Source organism: Rutilus rutilus, assembly GCF_951802725.1.
Source record: "Rutilus rutilus genome assembly, chromosome: 9".
Lineage (NCBI taxonomy): Eukaryota > Metazoa > Chordata > Actinopteri > Cypriniformes > Leuciscidae > Rutilus > Rutilus rutilus.
In genome coordinates, this window is record NC_140223.1 from 38738259 (window position 1) to 38758229 (window position 19971).

General features: G+C 35.3%; 1 protein-coding gene across 1 annotated transcript; it reads right to left on the reverse strand.

Annotated features, from left to right (window-relative positions):
• Nucleotides 1-3152: 3152 nt before the first annotated feature.
• LOC311297425 (bifunctional apoptosis regulator-like) lies at nt 3153-16165 on the reverse strand (the record flags this gene model as incomplete). The annotated part of the gene is made up of 7 exons (XM_084419673.1): nt 3153-3594; nt 4438-4634; nt 4714-4881; nt 7913-8057; nt 9942-10111; nt 10159-10408; nt 15918-16165. 7 exons carry the CDS (start codon nt 16163-16165, stop codon nt 3423-3425), a joined length of 1350 nt encoding a protein of 449 aa, XP_084275799.1. The 3' UTR covers nt 3153-3422.
• Between the last annotated feature and the right edge of the window lie 3806 nt (nt 16166-19971).

Here is a 19971-nt window from a genome sequence, read left to right on the forward strand (position 1 = left end):
TTCATCTTCTGAGTCAGTTTTGTCTGATACTTCCTCAACATCAGTGACCACTTCCTTCTTCTGTCCCACTGTCTTTAGTACATGCTTCTGGAACATGACTCTCTTCATTAGTTGTGTCTGTGTTGCATACTGATGGCTCCTCAGTTTTACAATCAGTTTTTTTTTTTTATCTATTACCTGAGCATCATTCATCTGTGTTTTACCAAATCTCTTACTCCATTTCGATTTGTGGTCCACTTGAGCCATAGCCAATTACGGTTTTTATTATGATCTTGACCAAACAGAGTCTGAGAGAGTTCAGACCAGATTTCTGAGGAATAGCCTGTATCTCTCTTTGAAATGTTAATACTCTTCATTGTTCTGACCAAAGCATCCATTCCACCAGCCATTACACACAAGTTTTTCCTCTGAACTCTCTGTCTTTTTTAACGCTACCCATTTGGTTTCAAATTGCTTTTCGAAGCTAGGACAAAGGGAATAGACACTAGCTTCAACCTTTTCATGAAGATACAGTCAGTTCGTCTAGTAAAATATTTTGGCAATAAGACAAGTAGGCCCTATGTAAGTAATCAACATGATTACATTACATGATTACAATTGCATATTGATATTTGCTAAAAGAACGTCCCAAAATATGTTACATCGCCTTATTGTTGCAGACAGATTCATTTAGATACCACAAAAAAGCCTATTAATAAGTTAATACCAAATGTAATAATAATAAATCATAACTGCAAGGACCTGTTCATATAGGGTGATCATATGTCCCTTTTTATTAGGGGTTGCACGACTACTGATTTCTGCTAGTCGATTTCTTATCAAAACCATACTCAAGTTACTCGACTACTCGTCGTCCATGCTACTGTAAATGAAAAGACATGAAATAGCTAGATCTTATCAATAAACATTTATTAATTCATAGCCTAATGCAACAATTACATAAGTAAACTCTCAAAACATTATAATTATGACATTTCATTTTTAAATTTTCATGTAACAGTCTAAAGCCAAATAAATAGCCGTTCTTGCCTTTCATTTCAGACGTCTGCTTCTAAGGGCGTCACATATCGCGTCTTTTCCGCGTTCAAGGTCGTTATTTCAAATGTAGGCGCGCGGTGAGTGTGCTCAGAATGAAAGCAACATGGTGCGCTAGTTTTTCCAGGCGGGTTTTTCCTTCTCATCTCCAGAAATATATCTAGTAGTAAAGCTAATGCAAGGGCTAGAAATAAATTACGTTAATCCTTTGCTGAATGATACTTCTTCGTCGTCATCATGGAGAGCGCAGTTTGGTTGCATAGCAACGAGAGACGCCACGGGAGCGCAAGCGCTTGTAGGAGACAGCGGCACGGCCGCGCGCGCTTTCCACAAGTTTTTAGACACAATATGTGAACGGCCTTTTGCAGAGTTGCCCAATTACAATATTTTTGTCATCCTTGATGAAATACTTCCACACATCTGACGTGTGGTGTCTGTTGGTGACGTTCACCATTTTTAATTCATTTATGGTTAATGGACGCTCCAGTAGTCGATTGTTTCCGACAGCGTCGACTAGTGGTTGAAGTAGTCGATCTATCGACTACTCGACTATAGCCCTACTTTTTATATACTTATAAATGCATGTGTATTTATCAATATGCAGAGCAAAAATTCATTTTTGAGAATCCAGTAATTTATTTATATTTTGAAAATGCATTTTCAAAATTAAATTCCACTATTTAATTATGAATGCATTCATGCACTTTTAATGGTGTACCTCGGTTATGTTTTCTTTTTTTGTATTATTTTTGATGGTTTATTTTTGATGGTTTAATATCTCATTTATTAAATCATTTTAAATGTCATCTTTTTATTATCCATTAAAATATCCAGACATAAATTACTTTGTCACTAAGTACATTAATGATTAATACATTTACTAGTCAACACCTTTTAAATTCCTATTTTTATTGTACAATTAGTTATTTATGAAATGCCTATTTACGAGACACTGCCTCGCAATTTGTTGCTATTCATTCAACTGAATAAAAAAAAACTGCTTTCTTACTAACATTATTATTTTTTCGTTTGTTTGTCAACAAGACAAATGCCCGGCAGGAATTTATGTGTTACGCTAAGGTCGCTGTCCCTGTTCACAAAGTGCTGAAACGTCAATCAATTCATGGTACTCCTTTTCACGAAGTGCCAATGTCAATGAAAATGTCAATCACTCTTCATTAACTTGTTAAGAGCGTGCAAATAACAATAAATAATTCCCCTTTAAATATAATATTCCCACTCCCTCTGAATTGCTTAAAAGCATTAATTTTTTAGCAAGTTATTTTGTTCATTTTGTTATTTTGTAACTAAATGAAAAGTAGATGGACAGCCCCGATTCAAGTATATAACTTGATTAATAACTTAAGGTATGATAGGTTAGACAAAACGTGTGTCTAAGTCTGAACAGGTATATAAGAATCATTCAACTAACTACATTAATACATAGGCTACAAAAACAAAAGATTACTTACATGTAACGATGGAACTTGACCGAAATGTCAGAAATCAAAATTTCTCAATCAGATGTCAAAAAAATAAACAAATAAATGTCAGACGATTCAAAATGTATGAAAAGATTCTTTCCCGAACTTATACAATTATTCACTTATTTGTAATAAACAATATTATGTATTTATTTGTTATTTAATTTTTATTTGTAAATATATTGAATAAGGAATTGCTGCTTTTCATATATTGAAAAATATGTGACAATATATTTACTAATATATCATAATGTATGTAATTTTATTTTCAGTAATACACTTCATAATATATAGATGTACATGTGATAAGACATGGTACTGCATGTGTATAAATACATTGCAGATATATTTACTCATGCAGTATAAACACACAGAAATATATAATGTAACATTTTGCATATTTATAATCATATATATTATATATGTTTATTTTGGCTATTGCTAGTGATGTTACGTTCTCTCTTTAGAGTGGAACCAATTTTTTTTCTGAGCAGAAAGCAAACAGGATTACCAGCTTCACTTATTACTAACCAGATTGGTCACACCTTCATTTTGCAATATCTAGTATTGCATTAATATTGCATAAGTATTACTAATATATAGCATTAGTACGAGTTAAATCTTTTTTTTTTTGGCCCATTTTACCTGTAAAAGAAAACCTGCTTAATAATTATGCACACCTAAATATAAGGCGTTTTTCACTTCCAGTCTTTCTTAAAAATTATACATCACTTATAAATGATAAAATACAAAATGAATAGTAGTTAAGACGTTTAGTTTTAAAAAAGCATTTAAATGTTAATCCTACAAGAAAAAAGGAATGTTATGATTAATACAAAAAATAATTCACAGGTTTCATCTCTTCATGTTTGAACTTAAAAAAATCTAAACTTGTTTTGGTTTTCATTGCTGTGCCAGCTTAAAAATAGGTTTCCGACCCCAGATGTAAATGATTGAGCTGAAACAGAGTCCCATGTAGAATTCGAAGTCACAGTAGATCTGAGGGAGCGCAGGCCACAGCAGCACAAAGCAGAACAGATGGCATATCCTCCACAAAATCATCTTAGGGAGGATGCTGAAATATACATACAAACACACACAATTTCTGACTTGTGAATGTTGCGTATAAAGTGATTTTCTCAACATGAGGTGTAAACGAAATCATTAGTGTTTTAAGATATTTTCTGGTGACCTGATTACAAGTGGTCTGCAACAACAACATCTACACATTCAAAACATTTGTGATCGAATCACACAACCACTTGTAACCACATTGCAAACACAGTACGTCAATGTAACGTCAGGAAGACGTTGGACTCCAACTAATCCAACGTCAGTCAGACGTCATATTTTGGTTGAAAATGAAAGTTGGGTTGACGTCTAAACCCAACGTTTGTTTGACGTCAAGCTCCAGTGTCAGACAGACGTTGAATTTTGGTTGGAATAAGCGCCACAATTTGTCTTGTAGTAACAAACACAGTTACAGCAGCAAGAGATAAACAAATGTTAAAAAGTCAAGAGGCAAGCTGGACAACTAAAGCAAAACTGATCACGAAACGAAACATCTTCAACCAAACATCAACATCTAAACCTCTGTTAATTCTCAATAAGAACTTCTGTAGACATCTGACAGAAATAAAGTAAATCTGGTTAGTAATAAGTGAAGCTGGTAATAAGTGTAATATTTCACCTTTTTAGAAAAAAAAAGAAAAGAAAAAAGTGTGTTTATTCCAAATTTCCAACCAAAACTCAAATCCTGTCCAAAGTTTGAGCTTGACGTCAAACAAACATTGGAATTAAACATCAACCCGGCTTTCATTTGTCTAACCAACGTTGGAGTTTACATCCTGTGCCTGCTGGGATATATGTACAGTACAGTATGTACTGTATACTATATATGGTAAATGTATGTGTGTACCTCATCTGTCTTCTTTTCCATAGTATCCAGATATAAAAGAACTCCAATATTGTCATTAACATGGCATTAACAATGACAATCCATGACATCCAGTAATGAACGCTCAGCCATTGCCGCGCAAAGTTAATCAGTAGCAGGTAGGGCAACAGACAGACCTTCACCCGAAACTCCATCCACTGATGCTGTCTTGGCTCCTGCTACATAGACACAATCACTCTGTTTTCTTATATTTCAACTGTTGTATGTTAACAATGGGGAGAGTTCTCAGACACAAACCAGCATGTAGTCGCATGTAGTCACGTTGGTTGTGTGTGCAGGGCAGCAGGTGTGTATGAAGGGTAGAAAGGTGTCTTGATAATCAAACAAGTACAAGTAGAGAAAAGTGAGACGTGGAAATTCTCTCAGACCAAACTGGAGAAACAGGGATTTTCCAAGATTTGTAGCCTTGGGTAGGAAAGAGAATTATTCACAGACATGAGAGAAATACTACGGTGAGGCATTGCTGGCACATACATATTATTTTTCCACTCAATTCTGTCGTAATAACGAGATATGTCGTTAAAACGACATCTTTTTCTCGTAATAACAAGATGCTATGTCGTTAAAACAACATATTTTCTTAGCCTTATGAGGACATGTGTAGTCTTGTTCAAAATATGCCTTTATCCACATAAAATGTATATAGCATATCACGCCTTTATCATACTTCTACGTTCAAGGTAAAGAAGGCAAAAATATTGTACAAATATTTTATATAGGCCCATACGTTTTTTTTTAAATATAATATATTGATTTATTTATATTTGTTAATAGGCTATATCTTCATTACCTAGAGATGTAATTAAACAGAAAGTAGTCAAAACACATCTAACAGAACATAGCCTAAGTTGTTTATTTTTGTGTGTTCTTTTTTTTCTTTTTTTATTAACGAAATGTCAATCTTCGTCTTTATAACAGAAGATACGATACAATACAAAAATATTCAAGATACAGCCTACAATCATCACATGGATTGTCACCTTGTAAACCTTATTGTGGTGGAATAAGCAATGCAACTTTATTTTATTAGTTCATTTTTCTAAATCAGTGTAGGCTGCAAACATATCTCCATACATCTCCGCTGTAAAGTTGATGCGCCTTAGAGGATTGCATAATCAGATGGTACCGTATTTGTTTTCGATTAGATTTTTTTCGTTGGTGGACATTTCAAGCTTTATATAGTTATATTTCTCATGTCTGTGAGGCTAGTCTATACGCTGTTTTTCAGTTCATTTCTGAGACGCACTCCATTTCATGGAGACCATGAAAGAGCGTCCTGTTCGTTTTCTTTTCTTTTACAAAAGCACAATGTTTTCTTGTTGTTGTGAGTTTACACAAATAAAAGTAGTTGCGACTTATGTATTATTCTTTTCTTTATGACCAGAAATGATGGGAGTATTTTAAGTTGTTTCCACTGTTGATAGGAAAATGCGAGTGATGGCACCGGCGCCTCCATGTCATGCAGTGCGCGCTCCACACTCCGCACAAACACTTGGATATGCGCTTAATAATAGCGACCATTTATCTAGATTAGCGTTAGAGCGAGCGGCCATGCCAGATGGATAATCCTCTTCATGTTTAACACATCAAAATATGTTGCATTTTCTTGCGCCAGTTTGAAAAGGTCGGCTGAAACACTAAGCCTATACAGATAAACGCCCAAACGCTGGTGTTTTTCTTTAAATAAATTAGTTTAGGCTTTAAAATAAATGTTGTTTGTGGGCTAATTAATGCCACAATAATTTGTTTATTTTATTGGCTACTTATATTTGGTAATTTTTTTTTTGCATTGAATGCCATTTGAAGGATTTGTCGTGCACCGCAATGCCATCCTCCCATAGAAAGCCACGTTAAGAGTTTTCTTTATAATAAAGGGTTTCTATGGGAGGAAAACGCTTAACGTGTAATTAAATGCATTGCGTTCATAATCTGGCCTCATCTGCTTTTCTGTAGGACAGTATGGTTTATTAATAAGGTGTGTACAGAATGTGATCTTTTAACATGAATGTCCATTGGGGGCTGCTATTGCATCAGCTTTTTGAACGTAGAAGTATGATAAAGACATGATACATTTTATATACATTTTATGTGGATAAAGGCATATTTTGTACTATACATGTCCTTATAAGGCCTAGAACATACAGTATGTCATTTTAACGACATAACATCTCGTTATTACGAGAAAAATATTTAGTTTTAACGACATAAGATATCGTTATTATGAGAAAATATGTCGTTTTAACGTCGTTATTACGACGTAACTGAGTGGAAAAATAATATGTATGTGGCAGCAATGCGTCTCCATAAAATACAAGTGTTATTATCCATGAAAAGAAAAGATCCATTAATTTCCATTAAAGTTCAGGATGGACACATTCGACACATGCACACCTGCTCCTTGCTGATCGGCAAATTTTACTTAAAAAATAAATTGTGATTTGGGGTTATTAAACATTATATTGCATCAAAGTGAAAATCACAATTGGCACTACTCTTCACCACAATGGTAACCACACCAGAAACTCCTAAATGTTCAACTTAACTGAACATTAAATATTAACATAAACTACCAACATCTTACTGTAAAACACATAACATAACAATTAATCCCTAAATTTACTCTCCTAATGTAGTCCCTTGCAAAGCATGCTGGGAACTACAGAGCCACTGTCCAGGGCTGCATTTCTTAAAGGCATCATGACCATGTCAAAGGCTCTACGATCTACTTGCCTTACAATGCTTTTGAGAAATGCAGCTCTGGGCAGTGGATCTGTAGTTCCCAACATGTTTTGCAATGGCCAGTATTCTAGAGCTACAGGGAGCTTGAAAGGGAGTCTGAAATCAATATCCATTGATGCCTTTACCCGTGTCTCCCTAACTCCACGGGCCATCCATGATCGAGCTGAGACATACTAAGTATCTGTGAGTATAAAGGGGGTTTCACCATTATGGTTGCACCAAACCCTGATTCATCAGCGCTTGGTTTAACCTGGTACAATACATTTTTGGGAATGTTCACTGGTAGTATGCAACATGCTGTGAATGTCAGCTGGTAAATCCTTGGGAAGGACATTTTATCAGTAAAAATGAACAAAGCTCCATGCATTCAGTCAACTGAAGCAGGAGAATGTGCACCAGGCTCAAGAACGTCAGAGCCGGCTGTGGTAATTTGAACAGGCAGACAAAGTCGAGCTCTAAATTACTCACCAAGTGGCAAGTCACACGGCGAGTTGGGGAACTCAACTATGAGATTAAGTTAACAAATAGAGGTGTGTAAAATTAACGAGTTGCTAGAAATAACAGCTCTTTACTGTTTATTTGCAGTCTTTTTGCAGATTTTTAGTGACTATTTAGAATTCTCAGTCAAAACTTTGATTTGACTAGGCTCTCTGCAAAATGAAACACAGACAATTTATCAGAAAAACACAACACACACCTTGTACTCCCAGAGATTCTGTGGCAGTTTAACTTTGAGCTCTTTGATTTTCTGGATTTCATCCAGTATGATTTGTCTGTGTGATGGATTCTCAACCCTGAATGGAGCAGCAGACAGTTCTTCATCTCTGAGACGAGCCAACAAACTGACAAACACACAAAGAGGAATAGTGATAAATGCACATTGACTGCTGTAACAGTGTGTACATCAAGCATCGGACAGCCTTTAGCGTTGATTACAGCATGCATTAGTAGTGGTAATTTTTCGACAACAGCATGGCCGTACTTAAGGGTTTTAGAAAACGCCTCCTGGAATTGTTTTTTATTATCCTGATCTACAAATTTAAAGGTCCCATATTGTACACCTTTCTGAAGATTTATTTTAGGTTGTGATGTCCTCAAGAATATATATTTGCGGTATAAGTACCAAAAACCATCCCAATATATTTTTATAGCTTCTTTCTCAGGAGCTCTGCTAGGAACAGGTTGATTTTGTAGCCTGCTGTGGCTTGGTGATGCTCACAAGTAAGGTAAATAAAACACCTGTAATGATGGACATTGCTGAGGGAAATGTTATCCGGCCTTATATGTTCGAGCCGGACGACGGGAGACAAACAACCACCTCCTTACTTTCGGCGTTATTGTAAGAGTATTATAATTACCACTGCATCAATGCTGCACGCAGATTTAACGTTAACGCTAATTTAAACTGTCTGTAAACAAACTCAGACTTTTTTTGGTCAAATTCGATTTAAATCTCCAAAATATGTATAGCTAGTTATGCACTGATTTTGAAACACTTAACCACTTTATAATATGTAACGTTAGCAGACAGACACCGAATGCAATAAGCTATGTAACTAATTGCTTCCCTACTGTTACAGTAAGTTGACGTGCAACAATTTATTTTACAATGTTACTTTTTTCTGTAAAAGGTGTACTTGTGGTAAATGTGCACAGAACGCGAGAACATATGCTGCAATTGACGCCCAAGGTAAACTTGTAAAACTATGAACCGTAGGGACTGCAGCATCTTTGAGGAGTAGCTTCTTTAAAAACCGGCATTGAGCTGTTCCTGATTGACGAAGCAGTCACTTGTGAAATATGCAGAACAGACGGTTAAGGTCACACTAAATTGCTGTGTCGTTTCTGAATAAATAAACATTATTAGCCACTGGTCTCTTATATTAATGTTGTTCAGAAGCCTGTGTAATGATGTAGTTTCGTGACGGTGGGCCGTGCTCGGGGTGAGACTGAAGGCGGTGACTGAGTAGTTCTGACATCACATTGATACGGAAGTCACAGCGGCTTGTGAAAAGGCACAGCTACTTTATGCAGGATGTGTGAATTTGTCTGTGGATCGACTGTTTTGAAACGTATATGGTAGTTTCATAGCCCCTAGACCTCTATTATCATGAAGAAAAGCCAGGAAATTTCAGTTTTGACAATATGGGACCTTTAAGACATCTGGAGGGCAAGATTGGATAACTGTATATCTTTAAAACATCTTTATTTTTTAAATAAATATCTGTAAGGGTCTGTTTTTTTTATTTTTGTCAATAATAAAAAAAGAAAGTAAACACAATGGTCAATAAATAAATAAATAAAAATTGAGCATTTAGCCTTGGAACACCAGATCTTGAATAGGTAAATTATAACATTTTCATTTTTATATGAATAAAACCCTTTTTGGAGAGTAGACCAGCTATGAACAATACAGCTATGTATTATTTTTTTTTTTTTTTTTAATCTTTGAACTTTGAATCATCATGTGGTTCTGTTTTACCGACTGTATCATTATGGTGGTTATTAAGTATATTACAAAGGAATAGAGCAGATTTTAATACTTTAGTGAAATTGAATGATAACGCTAAGCGGTTAATGAAATATAAGGGTTGTCCCGTAAAAACGAAAAGGTTTCTACTGTATTTATTTTGTTACTACTAAAATACTGACAACCACAGCTGCCGTTTTGTTTACCCTAAATTTCACCGTTTACTAGTGTTACTGTTTGTGTAATTATTGCCCACCTGCCATTCATTTGTTCTCTGTGGAACACTGCACTGTACTGATTGGTCCAGGGACCCAGATGCTTCACCCACAGACTGACATCATCAGTATTCCACCTGTAGATTGGCTTCTGGACCAATATGTCATAATCAGAATCAGTACTGATCCAGTGATACCGTAACAACAAAACCTAGAAACATTCACACAGTGCTTATTATGACCTGTGCACAACCTCACCTCATCATCAATCGCTGGGCAAGTGTAAGAAAAAGAGCATCTCACCCCCACACAGATCAATGTCATAATGGCTCCAAAAAAAAAGCTGTTTTGTATAGCTTGCTGAAGGACTTCTGATACAGGCATTTGTTGGGTTTGCATCTGTCCGTACTGATGGAACATCTGGAGAAAATAATGGAACCGCGGGTCACTCTGGACAGCCTTCCTCCGTCTGCTTATCTCAGCGGGAAACTTCTTCTCCACTGCATCCCTAGCACACACACATAAACATATCCTAACATAAGCACACACAGAATATCAGAGGGTTCATTGGTAACAATTTATAATAACTGCATGCTATTAATCATTAGTTAAGCATTAGTAAACAGTTAATTAATCATTTATAAAGCATTAATAGACATTTACAGCTATAAATGCTTTATTCTTGATTTATAAGCATATAATGTGTTTAATAATTGTATTTTCATACTTTATTAATGATCAATTTATCATTTCTAAATTAAGTATTGCATTATTTACAAACCAGTTGTTAAGGAGTTGTCAGTGGTTCATAAGATCACTTAGAAAGTGTAAGTAAATGAATAATAAACTATTTAAATGTACATACATCTTATTATTCAGACATATAGTAATAGCTACTTAGTGTGTTAATAAATGCTTTATTAACATGTATGTCTACTGTAAATCATTGGTTAATTCAGGTAGTTATAAAGCATTTGGTAGTGGTCAGTTAACTATTTTTGTGAGCTCATCTAAAGTGAGGACTAATTATGCCTTGAAAAGCTTTTACAAAGGAGATTTAAAGGCTTAGTTATCTTCTAAACAGAAAAAGGAAACAAAAAAATCGTGCTGTAAAATAACAGTATCTACTGGCAGCTGTGGATGCCAGAAATGTACTGTTCATTTACAGCTCTCTACCATTAATTAACAGCTCTCCTTTTTTACGGAAGGTAAAGGCCCTTTCACACCGGATGCGTAACGAAAAAGCGAAACGAAAAAGCGAATAGTTCGTGTGCAAATAGTTCGCGTCAAAACCATTCACATCAGCCGCGACGCGAATTTGCGACGTCTGTGACGTTCAGAGCTTCAACATTCCAAAACTTTCGCGCCGACAGCTGAGAAAACATGAACACTTCATCATCATCATCATCATCATTCAGTGAAGACGAGCCTTAGGGGAGTATGCTAATGTCCACTTTTAGTTTCCTTTTCCTCTCTCCTTTTTCTCATAGGTGTCCCTGAGGTTTTTCCAGTTTTTTTGCGCCTTCAAATAAACACAGTGCGTTTTGTAATGTCAATACACATTACATGTAACACACGAAGTAACAAGTTAAAATCATTCGACTAGAAACTGTAGATATCACACACAGCAAAAACTCCAGTGTTAAATTAACACTCCTGAGAGTGTATATGAGTCCACACTCAAGAGTGTAAAGTGTTAAAATATGAGTGTTAAATTAACACTCAAGAGTGTTAAAGTTAATGAGCTAATTAAGTGATTAATTTAGTAATGATTGATCATTATTGAAGACACCTGATGTTAACAAGCAGAATCACTGAAGGAGAAAATCACAAATTGTAAGCCACCGTTATGGTGATGGGTGTTTGCTTTAGTCGGGCTCTTGACCCTTATACATTTACTTTAGCTTTTGTTTGGCTGTTGTACCTTATAACTGCCCGATGAACAAAGAGAAAAAGTGATCTGATGGTGTTGGTTATATTATGACAATCATCATTTGAACTTGATCACTGAACTCATTAAGATCCTTATTTCTGACTTAGATTTATGTTGTTGATTACAGCATAACTGTGAATCTGCATAAATATCCAGAATTTTAGATATAATACAAAGGATTTCTTAAAAGTTGTTTAAAAAAAAAAAAAAAAATCTTTCTTTTAGGCACACACAGACGTCAAGATTCAGTCTATGCATCTCAACAATGGTGACGAGCAGAATATTCAATTAGGAAAAGTAAATTACACAGACAATTCAGATCATAATTTATTCATACCGCAATGCAAGATGGGAGCCATTAATGAGTTGTGATTGGTGGCAGCGACTGCAACATGCTTTATTATTGTCACCATTGTTGAGATTCACAGGCTGATTATTGATGTCTGTGTTTCTAAATAAATTCATTTGAAAGTCTTTTAATCAGAACAATGGTTATGAAATATTTTTGGATTATATGAAAAATACTGAAAATCACGTGCTGTAGAATCACAGAGCTGCTGTAACTAACAAGTTAAGCCATCTCAATAAGTTTTGTTTTACAGATCACAACATGATTATGTCAAAACATAACCAACACCATCAGATCACATTGTCTCTTTGTTCATCTGACTGTTATAAATCAATAACAGCAGACAAGCAAAATTTAAAGTAAACATATAAGTGTCAAGAGCCCGACTAAAGCAAACACCCATCACCTTAATGGTAACTTACAATTAGTGATTTCCTCCTTCAGTGATTCTGCTTGTTAACATCAGGTGTCTTCAATAATGCTCAATCATCACTAAATTAATCACTTAATTATCTCATTAACTTTAACACTCTTGAGTGTTAATTTAACACTCATATTTTAACACTTTACACTTTTGAGTGTGGACTCATATACACTCCCAGGAGTGTTAATTTAACACTGGAGTTTTTGCTGTGCACAAAGAATGTATAAAAAGCAGCTACTAAAAGCAGCCCTAAATAGTCTCACTACATTTTGTTACATGTTCAAAGTAAACACGGCCTCTGTCTCTATCGATAATAGTGTTAGCTTTCTATCCCAAATGTATAGCCTGCTAGCCTACACAGCACAGGACTATTCAACAACTAAAACTATCACACAACACACACACAGTTGTGATAACCGAGTTGGTTGGCAACGCCACACATTAGGTGTCTTTCAAATCGTTGTCCTTGTAGTATATGATTGGCTGAAGCCTTTTCTGTCGCCGCAAAAGTAAAAAAAAAATCGACATCGAAGCGAAAAAAATAAAAGTCGTTTTTCCGCCGCAGCCCATTCGCGTTCGGTGTGGAAGCACTCATTACACAAACAGCTGATCAAAAAATAAAACCATCACGCCAATTATTCGTGCATCAAAATCGCGTCCAGTGTGAAAGGACCTTAACTCATATAATTTGGGAAACCGATTGCTTCAAACAGTTCGAGTTTAAAAAACTAGTATTTATACTGATAGTGCTGTGAACTTTTTTCATTTGAGTCCACTGAAAATGAATATCTCTTAATATAAAACTGCAAACACTTAATGTGTAATAGTGAATTAATTAAAAACATGACTTTAACTAAAATATTTGCAGTTCGCATTTAGCGAACATTCGCATACATGTACTGTACCCCCAGGACCCCCAACACTGCACGTTTTCTTTGTCTCCCTAATCAAACACACCTGATTCAACTCATCAGCTCATTTTGTTGGGGGTCCTTCAGGACAGGTTTGGGAACCACTGTGCTAAAGTACTTAGCAAGGAGATACTCATTGCTTCAGCAACAACAGAGTTACTGTTTTTTTTTAAAAGCAACCGGCAGTGTAACATCAGTGTATCTTTGCTCATCTTTAACTGAAGCACAGGCTCTACTCTCCAGCACAATGGTGACCCACAAAACTAATGAATTAAACTAACAGATCTCTACTGTATCATCTTGTGCAAAAACACATAAAACAGGTCAGTTTAATATTTACTCTCCTTATCAGTTATTGACTTCGCATAACTTTTTTCTATGAACTTTCACTAATATTTCAGTGAAATTAACTTCTTTCGTTTAGTAAATCTGACTGTTTCATTTTACAGTATATTACTGTTTTTCCTTGATTTTACGGTAATCTACTGCCAACTGGGTTGCCTTTAAAATATATTTGCTATGGCAAAAAAGCTGAAAGAAAACAGGATTAGATGTCAATGGCTGTTTGTTAATGGTCACAATCATCATCCAGTGACCCGATTCACTGATCTCATTTATTGTCTAATGTGTTTATATGGGTGATGTTTTGTATTTTTGATCATGGTATCACTGTGATTTTACAGATCTATATCTACCGGAGTATTGACAGCTAGAAAATATAAAAGATTTAAACATTAACATGCCTAAGACTTTTACACAGTACTGTATATCTTTATTCCTTTATTATTTTTATATTTGTAGACCACACACATCCACACACCTATTAACCCTGTAAAGCCTGTGTACTTCTGTGTTGTGTACAGCCCAAAATTGTCAACAATAAACCTCCTTTGCATGCAACTGATCGAATATGATATGCTAGCCACCAGCTAGATATAAACCATCACATATTACAGTCCTACACAGCAAAATCCCCAGTGTTAAATTAACACTCCTCAGTGTACATATGTGTCCACACTACAGAGTGTTAAAATGAACACTGAAGCAGTGTTGAAGTTAATGAGATAATTAAGTGATTAATTAAGTGATGATTGGCCATTAGTGGTGACACCTGATGATAACAAGCAGAATCATTGACGGAAAGAGAAACAAGAACAGAAAAGAGAAACACAAGAACTACTGACTTCGAGCCATTATTGCACTTATTATTTTACCAGTTTGACTTTATTTCTGTCATACATCTACACATGGTCTTATTTGGATTTAACAGACGTTTAGATGGTAATGTTTTATGGAATGTTTCGTTTCATGTCACCATTATGGTGATCAGTGTTTGCTTTAGTTGGGCTCTTGACCCTTTACTTTTTAACATTAGTATTTCTCTGGCTCATTCAACTCTGTGTTTATAAAGCATATGTGTTGTGGTGAGAGAAACTATGACTTTGGCTGTGTTTCCTGAAAACATTGCAAGCCTAATTTGATCGTATACTATAGACCATTTGTTGCAGTTGGTCTGCGATCAAGTTAGGCTTAAGATGCTTTTGGAAATGCAGCCCTGGTTATAAACTGATTATCCAAATGTTCTATTCATTTTTCACTACAGTAGTTACTTCCAGCAATGTTTTAATGATCTGAAAGTTTTAAAATCATTAAAATCACCTAAAATGAGACATCAAGCATATAGTCAAAGATTTAGACTCTGAATGACAACAGTGAATCAGGTCACTACATGATGATAATGTCATTATCATCAAAACATATTGTGAGCAGGTCATGTTTTCTCTTGTAGTAACAAATGTGCTTTATAAACACAATGTTGGAACAGTCAGAGAAAAACTAATATAAACAAACTGAAAAGGGTCAAGAGCCCAACTAAAGCAAACACTGACCACCATAATGGTAACTTGAAAAGAAAAATAGAAGAAAATAAAGTCAAACTGGTAATAATAAGTGCAACAATGTGTAATGACTTGAAGTCAGTTGTAGTTCTTGTATTTCTCTTTTTTCTGTTATTGTTTTTTCTCTTTCCGTCAATGATTCTGCTTATTAACATCAGGTGTCACCACTAATGGCCAATCATCACTTAATTAATCACTTAATTATCCCATTAACTTCAACACTGCTTCAGTGTCAACTTAATTATCTCATTAACTTCAACACTGCTTCAGTGTTAATTTTAACACCCTGTAGTGTGGACACATATGTACACTGAGGAGTGTTAATTTAACACTGGGGATTTTGCTGTGTACCTATTCAGTCCTCCAATCGAACAGGGTTAGTAAATAATCAATATAATACATTATGTATATATTTTTTTATCATACCCTCATTGGGGTCTGAGATTAAAATCCTAGAATCACCCCTGAGCAGATGTCCAGCAGATAGCCATGGTTCTCTCACCTGAGGAGAATGTTGACTTTGGGAAACCCCTGCCAACTCTCTCTGCATTCTGGGCATTCGTTCCGTTTAGAAGAATGCAACCACTGCGCCACACAATGCCGACAGAAACTGTGGCCACAGTTGAGCGTAGTGGGATCTAAGAGGACTTCATAACAACAGTGGCATGTGAACTCAGGTGCTGGCAGTTCATCAGTGTCCTCATCTGACTCGCTGAGGTCTGATTCTATTGTGATGCATTCATCTGTCATCTTGCCAACGTACAGAACTGAATAGAAAAGAACAGAAAACTCTTCTGAAGGCGATAATAGAAAACCAAACAATCTCTCACTTAACTAATTAGTTCAGTTGTTCCAAGTCTATGAAATAACATTGTTCAGCATATATATACAACATAATTTGTGCTGTGATCTTTGTACTTCCATTAAGTGTGTTCTTCTCCTTCAGTCACAGTAACAATCAAAACAATAACATCACCACATTTGTTCATTGACTTAATTGTGTATGAATGATTTTCTAAGTATATAATTATTAGTGTGTTATTATTATTATCTTACTGTCAAAATCGTAGCTGATTTTCAGATCTTCCGGTCTCATCAGGTGACTGTAACTGAGATTAAACAGAAACAGAAAGTCCTCTGCTTGTGCACATGATCAAACAGAAACACACCTAACCTGACAGAAATACTTTCGGTTTTAGTTTTCAGTTTTAAGGTGCCTGATTGCCATGACAATAACTGTACATTCAACCAGCATTTAGGGTGGAGATTAGCAGATGTCAGTGAAACATCAGGACTGAAGCTCTTTTGAGGGAGGGGACTGTTTTCTAGCGATGAATGTTTAGTGCATTTATGATACTACACTCAAAGTTGGACAAGTCATTTTTCACAATGAAAATCAAGGAAGCCTCACAAAATGTTTCAGTCACATTATATTGTAAAAATATCAGGAGATGAGGGAGTAATAAAACAGCTACTAATAAAACAAACTCACCTGAACCGTCCTCTCATACACTGTTAGACCTTACCAGGTTTTTTTTTACAGAATAATACTGGCAACACTGTTGCCAGTAATTTACTGTTAATTGTACAGTTCTTTACTGTAATCTACAGTATGTTACTGTAATGCACTAAATTAAAACTCGAGTTAACTCATTTCACTTGCAGAAACCGACTGCCTTAAATTGACCAACTGTCATTTAAACGTATTAACTAAAATGTATAATGCATTAATAATGTGAGCAAAGTATTACTGTGAACTTATTTCATTTGAGACCACTAAAAAACTATTATACATAAAAAGATTTCTTCTGGAGCAGCAACTACACAGGCACTGTCTGTTAAATAAAGCAACATGCAGCATATCATCAATGTTTGTAGATCTTCTCCTGGACTGAAGCACAGGCTCTACTCTTCAGCACAATGATGACCCCAAAAAAAAAAAAAAAATACAGTAAACTACTGGCAACAGTGTTGCTAGTACCTGTTTTATAACTTACAGTTTATTACTGTTAAAATACATTTTATGGGTGTGTCTTTTTTTTCTTACACTGTTAACCCTTTCAACCCCACAGGAAAATCCACTCTACAAGGAGTAAAAGTAACATTGAGACAGTGTTGCAGTGAGATAATTAAGTGAATATGTTAGTGATTGTTGAGCATTAGTGATGAACACCTGCTGTTAACAAGCATATTCACTGAAGGAAAGAGAAACACAAGAACAGAAAAAAGAGAAACACAAGAACTACAACTAACTTTGAGCCATTACGCATTATAATTAACCAGTTTGACTTTATTATGGTGACAATTTTCAATAAAACATCAACATCTAAAATTGTTAATTCTCAAAAAGAACTTCTGTAGATGAATGACAGAAATAAGATCAAACTGGTTTGTAATGAGAGAAATTTCATATATTTTCAGTTGATTTCATCTGAGGCTACGTCTACATTAATACATTTGAAAACGGCGTTTTCGTTTATAAACGCTCTCCATCCACACTAGTGTTTTCAGGCGTTTTTGGACGCCTGAAAATGCTAAATTCACCTCACTGCGCATGCGTAAAACCCCACAAAAGATCACTGATATGATTCAGATGGAAAAAAGTTATCGCGCAATTCTTCTGACAGGATCATTTTATTTAGTAAAATATCTCACCATTCACTGATGCGGTCCAGGTCGCACGCAGTCACCATATGTTTGGTCTAAAACGCTCTCATGTATTGCCGCAGGACAGCAAATGTGAGTAAATTCTGTCATCTTTGCAGGACTGTGATATGAAGAGTGTGCAATGTAGAATATTTTTAGCAACAGTGTGAAAGTGAATAGCACATAACAGGCACAATACTGGTATAAACATGAATATCTATTGGTACAATATGCGTCACATGACTAAATTTACGCCATCGTTTTTAGTACCACTGGTTTCACAGTCCACACTACAACGCGAAAACGGCATTTTCAAATGTATCCACTTTGGAGAGTGTTTTCAAAAAAGCTTCGTTTTCATTAATAAAAACGCCATCTCAGTGTGGACGGAAGGCCAAAACGGAGAGTAAAATATACGAAAACGAAAACGTATTAGTGTGGACATGGCCTAAGGCTGTGTCTGGAAGTCAGTTGTAGTTCTTGTTTCTCTTTTCTTCATTTAATCTGCTTGTTATCATCAGGTGTCTTCAATAATCGAACAATCATCACTCAATTAATCATTCTCTTATTAACTCTAACACTGCTTCAGTGCACTCTGCTGGTGGTTCCCATATAAACACAGAGCGGTGTTAATTTAACATCGGGGAATTTACTGTGTAAGTGATTTTTGAGCATTAGTGATGAACACCTGCTGTTAACAAGCAGAATCACTGAAGGAAAGAGGAACACAAGAACAGAAAATAGAGAAACACAAGAACTACAACTGACTTTCAGCCATTACAGATTATTAATGGGTACATTAATATACACATTATAACTACAGCAAAGAATTTCAATGATGCTTTTTTTTTTTTTTTTACATATTATGCACAACCAAAAAAAACAGAGCTATCATGTAGAAACACAGATGTCAAAAATTAGCACATGAATCTCAACAATGGTGGTAATAATTGTTTTATTTATTTATTCATGCAGCAGTGCATGCTGGGAGTTTTATACTATCATGGAACCCAACATGCATTGCTACATGAAACTTTTGATTGTCACCATTGATGAGATTCATGTGCTGATTGTTGATGTATGTGTGTGATTAAGACAAATAGGAGTTCAAACTGTTTTAATGCACTATGTGATTTAATTATCCTTCAGAATGACTGATTATACACCCATTGCATTTTATGTTGTTGATTACAGAGATATGATACATTTTAAGAAACCATAAATTCAAAGCTTATACACAGGATGAGATCATACATGTCCAAAACGATAATGGCATCATCACAACAGCCAAAAACACCTGATCATCTTATTCTTGACTTTTTCTTGCCATAACAATTTTAGAAAATTGTATAATGTTTTATAAACTCAGTTACAGCAGCCAGAGAAAAACTAATGCCAAGGAGTTAAGTGTCAAGAGACCAACTACAGCAAATACTGATCTCCATCATGGTGACTACAAACTTTATTATATTCAATAAAGCGTCAATAACTAAATATCTGTTGATTCTCAACAATAACTTTTGTACATGTATGAAAGAAATAATGTTAAACTGGTTTGTAAACTGTTTTAACACTCAGTGTGGCTGGAAGTTTCTCTGTCGTTCAGTGATTTTGCTTATCAGGTGTTCATCAGTGTCTTAATTCACTCACTTCTTTTCATTCAAGGGGACTATATTAGTGAACTAATGTAGGGAAATAGTGAATGAGGCTATAGGGTGTGATTTGGAACACAGCCTCTGAGTGTCGACTTTGAGTGGTGCTAATTCACAGTATATTTCTGTAGGCTATTTTTTCGAAAAGGACAAATATCACCCAGAATGCATTGTTTTCTACGGTATATTATTGTTTTAATGGAAAATGGTATGATACTGTCAGAATTTGGCCATTTTTTTTTTACAGCAAGGGTTAAC